Consider the following 10,152-nt stretch of genomic DNA (forward strand, 5'->3'; position numbering starts at 1 on the left):
ATGTTTTAAATCTCCCAGTTAGCATTGTGTCCTCTATAAAATCATTTAAGTCACTGATGATGATATGAACCTGCTAATGACCACAGTTTGGGTCTGGACAGTCTACCAATTATGAATCCACCTAATTACACTACTTTCTAATATCTATCCATTTTATCTGATTTATTTAAATGTTTTGTTAAAGCATGTGCAAACATATACATGCATCCAGCTCATTATGCACCTCTTCAACCCTTATACCAATGAGTCATTGAATTCCTTTTGTCTGTGGTATTAGTGCAATGCAATTCAAATAAATCCAACAAGCATTTATTCTGTGGTTCCTATGGGCCAAGCATCTTCCTAGCTTCTGAGTTTTAGGGACAAAAATGAAATAGCCCTTGTTCTCAAGAAACTTATGGTGTACTGGGTGCAAATATGTACACAAATGTGTAAATAAAAAGTTACTATTACAATTATTTTCAAAACAATGTTTAGCTTCCTAAAAATGAAATGCATATTCTCCACCAATGACAACAGTAAAAAATGATAATAACAATAACCTCCTAGTGTCTCCTTATGGGCATGAGAAATGTTTTCCATCTTTCTTTTCATGTCTTTCTTCAGTACCAGGAATGTTGGAATATGAAAGCCTTCAGGGAATTTCTGGCTTGAAACCAACAGGATTCCGGAAGCGGTCCTCCAGCATTGATGACACAGATGCCTACACCATGACCTCCATCCTGCAGCAGCTCAGCTATTTTTATACTACCATGTGTCAGAACGGGCTGGACCAAGAGCTTCTAAAGCAGACTGTAAAGCAGCTTTTCTTTCTGATAGGAGCTGTCACCTTGAATAGTCTCTTCCTTCGAAAGGACATGTGCTCTTGTAGGAAAGGAATGCAGATAAGGTAAAGCCAATGAGCCTCTTAGCAAGCTGGAGAGAGGAGAGGGGGGAGAGAATAGAAAGCTTTTTAAAGCTGGGTACACACCATATGTAGCCCTTCTCCATTCATTATATCAGGCATGAGTTTCATCCTGCTTGTTCTGTGAAAGATTGTTATAGAACCTTAGAAGATGCTCACTTTTTTTGGGGGGGGGGCGGGGCAATGAAGGTTAAGTGACTTGCCTAAGGGTCACACAGCTAGTGTCAAGTGTCTGAGGCTGGATTTGAACTCAGGTCCTCCTGAATCCAGGGCCAGTGCTTTACCCACTGCGCCACCTAGCTGCCCCCAGATGTTCACTTTCTCATGTTGACATCAGACACTCATGCCAGGGACATTGCCTTAACAATCTTTATAGACCAGAAAACTGAGAATTCTAACTTTTTTTTTTCATTTTTGCCTTCTGGGGTTTTCATTATCAGTATTCAGCACCTACTGAATAGCACTGTGCTATAGCACTGAAGGAGATAAAAAGAAGTGTGAGACATAACTCCTTGCCTTTGAAATTTTTACCATCTTGACGAAGACAGTGTGAGAGGATAACTGATAAAAGACACTATGCTGTAGAGGACTTTGGGAGGGAAAGAAATCACTGAACGAGGATGGCCCAGAATAGCTTCATGGAAGGGGTGGGACTTGAGTTGGGCCTTTAAGGGCAGACAGAATTTAGTCAAGTGGAAAGAAGGTAATGGAGATATTCCAAGTGGTAGAACTGAACAAAGACCCAGGATTATGCTAGTGGACAGTAACCAGAATAAAGTTTTGAATTGGGGATGGGGTTGGGGAGAATAATAAGAAATAAGATTGGGAAGATAGACTGGGGCCAGATTAAGGAAGGCTTTGAATACCAGGCTCAGGAAGTTGAACATCATCTTATAGATAATGGAAAGCCATTGGTTTTGAGCACAGGCAGATTTCCTTATTGTTAATATTAGATGGAAGGGGCTACAGACAAACTGTGAATAATTTATCCCAGGTTATAAAGAGAATTAGTGTAAATTCCTTTTGAGTGTGATTATTTCACTGTTTATATTTGTGCTTGCCATTGGCTTAAAATGATAGTTAATATTGATTATTTCTAAGGCCTCTTTCAACTCTAACCTTCTGTGAGATAAGGAGTCCAGGTTTTAGAAATGAAAAGTGCAGGGGCAGCTAGGTAGTGCAGTGGATAGAGCACCAGCCCTGGATTCAGGAGGACCTGAGTTCAAATCCGGCCTCAGACACTTAACACTTACTAGCTGTGTGACCCTGGACAAGTCATTTAACCCTCATTGCCCTGCCAACCCCCCCCCCAAAAAAACAACAACAACAAAAGAAAAATAGCTATCATTATTTTATAAAAGAGGAAACTGAGGTTCTGAAAAGTTAAATAACTTAATTGTGATCTCAATTAAGTTAACAAATGTCTGAGTGAGGGAACCCAACCTAAGTCAACCTTTTATCTACTCCTATAGTCAATAGATCGAGTTTTCTCTATTTACTCAATTTTAATTGTTAAATGTAATTTTAAGTCTTTTCCTTTTTTTCTCTTCTCTAATTTACCAATAATTGGAAACAACTGTTCCTCCCCCAAGAGTATTTCCTAATCCCCCAGGTTCTACCACCCCCTGCCCTATTGTAGTCATGAAGATCTCATATGTCTGCCTCTTCCTAAGGGTTGTAAAAAATAGAACATGGCAAATTCATGGTCACTTCTGCTTTTGCTCCAGGTGCAATATCAGCTACTTAGAAGAATGGCTTAAAGATAAGAATTTGCAGAATAGTGCAGCTAAGGAAACTCTGGAACCCCTTTCTCAGGCTGCCTGGTTACTCCAGGTCAAAAAGATCACAGATACTGATGCCAAAGAAATATATGATCGATGTACTTCACTATCTGCTGTACAGGTAACTAGACTTATTCCTTTCCCTAGGCACCGCTGGCTGTGTTCCTGTATTATTCCCAGAGATGACAGCCTAACCCAATTCTCCCTTCTTAATCAGTCGGGTGTGGAATATAAATATATTTCTCTTATTTCTTTGGAAGAAAATATTTTAGGCCCCTATGGCTGAATCCTGATTTGTTCCCTCTGTGGTTTTATTTTCTCCTTTCTTGGAAGCTGAGGTGGGGATCAGACAGTAACATCTTGTTGAACTATATTATTAAAAAAATAAAATAAAACATGATTTACAAACCATCTGAACCATAACTTTAACAAGATTGTACCCTTTTCATGGTTTATTACTATTTTGTGTGATGTTTTCAGATCATAAAGATCCTTAATTCATACACACCTATAGATGACTTTGAGAAAAGAGTGACTCCATCCTTTGTTCGCAAAGTACAGGTAAGGTTCATAAGTATGCTCCAGATCAAAAGTGTTACTTCTTAAAATGAACTATAAGAAAACTAATTTAAACAATATTTTAAAAGTCTAGGATTGGGGGCAGCTAGGTGGTGCAGTGTGGATAAAGCACCAGCCTTGGATTCAGGAGGACCTGAGTTCAAATCTGACCTCAGACAGTTGACGCTTATTAGCTGTGTGACCCTGGGCAAGTCACTTAACCCTCATTGCCCCTCCAAAAAAAAAGTCTAGGATTAAGCTGTATTCCAAAGTGTAGTATGGGGAAGAGAAACTTCAAGTTAAAATAAGGAAAACCTAGGTTATTTGGGCTCACTCATTTAGATATTATGTAATTCTGGGTAAACAAATAACCTCAACCTCTCAAATCCCAATTTCTTAATCTATAAAATGGAGATAGCAATAGTACTGACCTCACAGGGTTGTCATAAAGATCAAATGAGATTAACGTGTAAAGCACAAAGCACTATTTAATGTGAGTTATTATCATTGTGCTCTCATATTTTCTGATTGATTCAGACAGAAATAATCCTGGAACAAGTTGACATCCTGCTATTTTTTCTTTTATATTTAATGTGTATATACTATTGTACAGATGGATAAAATGACCAAGTTTTTGTAGTTAAATAAAAGTATTAGAATGTACATTCATGCCCAGAATACAAATCAAAAGACCTGAATGCCATAATATACGATAACTACCCAGAACTTCTGAACACAGAAAATGAAATGCCCATCAAAAGAACCTACAGATTGCTTCTAGAAAAAACAAATCTGAGGCTGCAAACTCCAAGACACAATAGTGGTTAAATTTAACAGTTCCATTGGGAAACAACAAATTATGCAAGGGACCAGAAGAAAAACCTTCAAATATAAAGGAAAGGCTATTCATATAGCACAAGCCTATTCTGCACCCACCAGAAAATTCAGGAAGGAATGGAATACTGTATTCTGAAGGGCAATGGAATTCAAGATGCAGCCTAAGGTGACCTACCCTACAAATCTGAGCCTAACCACAAATGGGAAAAAAAAATGTTAAACGCAGATGTTAAATAATAAATAGGCATTCAAAATGTCCTTAGAAATGCAATCATATATGAAGAGATGAATTGTTTCTCAAACACCTCAGACAACAGAAATACAAAAAGGGTAAACATATACAGCAACCAGAGACAACAACATAACAATAGAGAAATCATGAAGAGGCTTCTTTTGAAATGTGCACAATAAGACAAGGGTAAAAGCAGAAGACAGACAGAAGTGATGATGGAGAGCAGCTAGGTGGCACAGTGGATGGAGCACCAGCCCTGGAGTCAGGAGTACCTGAGTTCAAATCCGGCCTCAGACACTTAACATTTACTAGCTGTGTGTGACCCTGGGCAAGTCACTTAACCCCAATTGCCTCACTTAAAAAAAAAAAAGAAGTGATGATGGAGAAACAAGCCTGAAGCATCATGAACTAGCCCAGACAGTACTGTTCCAACCATTGAATCAATGCTTGTGTGTTTGTGGGATGAAATCATAGAATGGGAGAATGCAGGAAAAAAAGGGGGGGGAGATGAAGAATGCTAAAGGAGGCAAAGGGAGGGATTGAAACGGGGAAAGTGTGGTCTTATTTCAGTAGGGGAAGGGGTTACCATTTTTGTATGCTCCTATGAGAAAAGTGAGATATTCTAACAAGGAAGATGGAGAATTAAAGGAAGAAGAGGAATGATCTGCAGAGATTTGATTCTTAGGAAGACCATACATGCTGCCTCAGGAGAAGGGGAAACAGAGCTCCGAGAGGCAAGGGTTAATAATGAACTGCACAATCAGACACACAGGAATAATCCTACCCTAGAGCAATATCCTCTTTATCACCTGCGGGAATTGGTATTTTTGCAAGAGGGAGATATAATAGGGGGGGAAAAGGACCAGAGGACCAGCTTCTATAAGGCAATAATAGAAACTCTTTAGAAGAGAGAACACAAAATAGGTACCTCAGAAGTTTGATTCAATTCCAAATACAGAGAATAAATAAGGACTAAATAAGTATAATGGCAAAGAATCAGCAGAAAAGGAAAATAAAGAAGAGAATGAAGGCAAGAAGATCCTTTTTTCAGAAAAAAGTATGGAAAATGAAATTGTAAGCCTAATGAACAAAATAAATTGAAAAGGAGGAAAGAGAGGAAGGGGATTTCTTTTTGACTATTTAACTGAGAAAAAAGGGAGGAATTAACCAGATAAAAGCCAGAAAGAAAAAGGAATTAATAAGCAAAACTCCCAAACCAGGCAAATAGGAGAGGGAGCCTTAAAGTTCAGAGAAAGAGAGCTTCTAGGAATAGAGCCACCTTTAAAAAAAAAAAAAGAAAAAGTTATAGTTTAACTAAAGAAACAAACTACTGTGTTTACAATGGAAGGGGGGAATCATAACTTGGGGGAAGGAACACCTAAAGCTCAATCTCATAACTTTACAAGTGAATGGATTAAACAATCCAGTAGATCCAATAAAATGAAAAGTCACAGATGTAATAAACTAATATCCCATGATCTCACTATTGCTTACAAGAAATGTTTTAAAAAGACACACACACAGAGTGAGGAACCGGGAAAAAAATGTACTATTCAGCAAGTGAATTCAGAAAAGCAAGAGTTGCAATCGTGCTATTAAACAAAGCAAAAACAAATACTCAAAACATAAAGATAAAGAAACTATGCTCCCACATAAATCATCACATTTCTGTGTCTCACCAACAAACCCCTCTAAGAAGAGATAGTAAGAGAGACCCCATTTCCAATAACTGTAGACTATATGAAATACTTGAGTATGTATGCCTAGACAAACCCAGAAACTACATGAATATAACTATAAAACACTTTTATATAAATAAAATCAGATTTAAATAATTGGAAAAATATTAATTGCCAATATAAGAAAAATGAACAATTCTACCCAATTTACTTATTCAATGCCATCCCAATTAAATTACCAAAAAATATTTTAAGATAGAAAAAAAACAAAATTTGTTTGAAAGAACAAAAGGTCAAGAATATCAAAGGAATTAATGAAAAAATGTAAAGAAAGAAGGTTTAGTAGTACCATATCAAACTATATTCTGAGGCAGTAATTATCAAAACTATCTGGTACTGGATAAGAAATAGAAAAGTGAACTGGTGGAAAAGAGTAGACATACAATACACAGTAGTAAATAATTATAGTAATCATGTTTTTGACACGTAAAAATTTAAGCTTTTAGGATAAAAATACACTATTTGGTAAAAATTGTTAGAAAAACTAGAAAGTAGTCTGGCAGAAATTGGGTATAGATCAATATCTTTTACCATTTATCAAGATAACAGTCAAAATGGATACATGACAGATATAAGAAAACTAGAACATGGAAAGACTTCCATGAAATAATGAAAAGTGAAATGAGCCTTTTTAAAAATGCTTGACTTATGAATCTTCATCATATTTAGTGACTACTGAGCCCAATGTTAAATATTTCAAGTGAATATGATGTTTCTTAAATTAATTGGGAAGGATTTTGCCTACTTCCTCCAATTATTGGGGAGGGCATGTATAGCTAGAGAGATTAGATCAATAAAATTTAAAATATTTAAGGTCTTTTCATATTTGGACTTAGTTACACCATGACAATTTCTATTTATTATAACAAAGGTCAGTGTTAAAAACAAAAAACAAAAAAACAACAGTCAGAAGACCAGGCTTGAGCCCTACCATTTAGCAGCTATGTAACCTTGAACAAATCATTTAACTTTGTTAGTTTACTCTGTAAAGTGAGGATGCTAATTATTATGCTACTTATCTTATATGGGAATTATTGTGAAGAAAATGTTTTACACACTATTACAGTGCCTTGTTAAAATCTCTAGCAGTAACTTAGGAATCTGAAATTTTTTCGGAAGAAAATATAAGCTATCATTAATAGTGAGTGAGCAGTCAAAAACCAGTATAATTAATGAGTCCCCTGAGGGGTGAAAGCCTAGACTGAAATAGAGTATCCAGTGGATCAAAGTTAATGAAAGTAGAGTGGGAACTACTTAGAAATAAATATATTTATGTGTTCTCTTTGAAAATTTTAGATATCCAGCAAAGAATAATGAAAGTGCTTATTGATGTTACCCTCTTTCCTTTGCTCTCATTTCAGGCTCTACTAAATAGCCGAGAGGATACAGGCCAGCTGATGTTGGATACCAAATATCTCTTTCAAGTTACGTTTCCCTTTATCCCTTCTCCACACGCTCTAGAAATGATAGAGATCCCCAGCAGTTTCAAACTGGGCTTTCTCACAAGGTTATAAAGGGAAAAGGAAATAGAAATTTTCTCTCAAAAGTTAAACCAAGTTTAAACATTTGAGGGTCACTTCATCAATTGACATACAGTATACTTTGGAATGGGATTTGAAAAATAGAATAGGGTCTCCCCAAATTGGTACCACCTCATCATATTTGTTGTTAGCAAAGCCTTCTCTCACTGAATTGTTGACTCTATGCTACATTTCACCCAGACCTATAAGCTGTGGCTGATGCATTTGGAATCCTTGCCTATCTTTCCTGGAATTCCTAGGACATTTGCTTATTTCCTTTTCCTCCTGGATCAAAATTAGGAGAGAGAGCTCTATAATGTAGGAATAGAGATCTATGGGCCTATCTGCCAAGTTTTCTCAGATTACTGAATTGAAAGTCAAAGTTCTAGAAGTTGTTTCCATATCAGAGAGAAGCAGTAGAACCTTAGGCTGATGGCCTTTGAGAATAAAAGACTTTGTCATTATGACTTCTTCTGTCTTCTCCATATATTTGCTGTAGTAGTAAAATACAGTGAATCTGCCATTGCTATAAATACTTCAAGGTAAAATAACATTTTTTGAGACTTCCATTCCAATACTAAGCAATCAGATATAGTGATTACTATGTATATATTTCTATTTCTGGTTGTATCATGAAGTTGAGACAATCTCAATTGACCATTGTCTAATGTAATAGAATGTTTCTTTAAATTAGATCAATTTCATTTTATTCTTTTGCCACTTTTTCCATTAAAAATACATTCCCTTTAAAGAAACCCAAGGTTTTGAACTAAAATATGCAACAAATTATTTTTGTTAGCTAAAAACACTTTAGAGTATTTATTCTAATGTAGGACTTTATGAAGAGAACAGCTAAAAAGGAATCTACTCCATTCATCCCTCTACCGGTGGGGTAACAAATTTCCCCAATAAGATGGGAACTGGGACTTCTCCCCTTCCCTTTCAACCTTCTTTCCCCATAATAAGCAAAGCATCATAAGGAATTAATTACTAATAGCCGGGATCCTCTAACTCCAACCCTGTGCTTTGCCACTCTAAGAACTCAGGTTTGGGTCATTCTTTACTCATTGTTCTTATAGCTTAATAAATGACAATTGTGATTTTACATCCTAAATGTGTTTTTACATTTCCCTGTATTGTCTTTGGGAATCTAGACAGAATGTGACTATGCCACAATGTAGTTCCATTAAAAAGGAATAATCTGTGTTATTTTATAAATGATGAATTTTTCAGCTAATTTACATATCGTATATGAAAGAATGAAAACCATCATTGTTTGATTTTAGTCAATAAAATATTTTGTCAAATAAACTTTGCCAGTTCATCTCTAATTAAAATGAAGATTTACTTGCTAAGTGTTTTCACTTCAAGTATTTCTCTGTTTAAAGATGCAAGCCTCTGTAAAACATGTATTATACAAAAAGGGGCAGTAGATGCAATTAATTTGGTTCATGTTGTAACTAAATGGAGCTTGATTCAGCTAGCCTGCCCCACCCCCTCCGCCCCATGCAAGGTTATACTTAGAATGAATCAGAAGCTTCAATGGCTGAAAAAATGGTAATAATTCCAAACTTGTGAATTACTGAACCAACATGGCCTCACCAATTTTGGTTTGTTCACTAACAGAAAGATAAAGCATTTATTAAGCACTTACTAAAGGTATAAATGTTAGAGATCAAAATCCAAGCCAGCCAGTTCTTACCCTCCAAGCATCAACATTCTTCTTATGATACATTAAAGGGAGGACTGTAGTCTTGGTTCTGAACAAAAGTAAATCCTCTATCTGAACTCGGCTCCCTAAAGGGCAAAGTCCAAGGTTCCTGGGGAAGGTAAAAGAAGATACTAGTCAGAAGCACAGGTGGCATGAGGAGATGGCTGGGAAATGACAGATACCCAAAACTTTTCAAAAAGCACTGTTCCAGGGAGCTTATTCCCAGACATTGATTTTTTTTTTTTGGTGAGGCAATGAGGGTTAAGTGACTTGCCCAGGGTCACACAGCTAGTAAGTGTCAAATGTCTGAAGCTGGATTTGAACTCAGGTCCTCCTGAATGCAGGGCCAGTGCTTTATCCGCTGCACCACCTAGCTGCCCTCCAGACATTGATTTTTAATAATAATCATTTTTGCAATTAATGCAGATAAAGAGGTTGTTGAGCAAATATCTGCCACTAACTTCAGGTACAGGAGGGTGCCAATCACTGATTCATGAAGTAAAGTAGGTTAAGCATGTGCTTTAGTTAATTATTTGCCCTGGCAGAGGGAGGGTGTAATGGCTAGAACTGCCATTTTGTCATTCATCCTACTAGTGTCCTAACCTCACTGTATATGTGTATTAAATGTACCTATGGGTTCCTCACTTATATTTTATAAATACTTTTGCTTTCCTTTTCTGACATTTCCTGGAGTTTGGGGATGGGGAAAGGAGAAGATACTGAGTGGAGAGTAGAAGTAGAGCTCTCTAACATTAATCCCCATCCAATCCATACAGTGATTACATTCTCATAGAGGACCAAGTCTGGAGTCAGGAAGACCTGAGTTCAAATCCATCTTCAGATATTTACTAGCTGTGCGACTCTGGGCAA

General features: G+C 36.6%; 1 protein-coding gene across 1 annotated transcript in view; it reads left to right on the plus strand.

Moving 5' to 3' along the window:
• Positions 1-7,880, plus strand: part of MYO5C (myosin VC) — a 139,451-nt gene extending 131,571 nt beyond the window's left edge. Inside the window, exons 38-41 of the mRNA XM_043981982.1 lie at positions 607-889; positions 2,632-2,806; positions 3,166-3,246; positions 7,413-7,880. Of these exons, the coding sequence (XP_043837917.1) occupies positions 607-889; positions 2,632-2,806; positions 3,166-3,246; positions 7,413-7,565 (692 nt within the window). The 3' untranslated portion in view covers positions 7,566-7,880. The remainder of the gene's footprint in view (positions 1-606; positions 890-2,631; positions 2,807-3,165; positions 3,247-7,412) is intronic.
• The last annotated feature ends 2,272 nt before the right edge of the window (positions 7,881-10,152 follow it).

The sequence above is a fragment of the Dromiciops gliroides genome, chromosome 2 (genome assembly GCF_019393635.1).
Source record: "Dromiciops gliroides isolate mDroGli1 chromosome 2, mDroGli1.pri, whole genome shotgun sequence".
Lineage (NCBI taxonomy): Eukaryota > Metazoa > Chordata > Mammalia > Microbiotheria > Microbiotheriidae > Dromiciops > Dromiciops gliroides.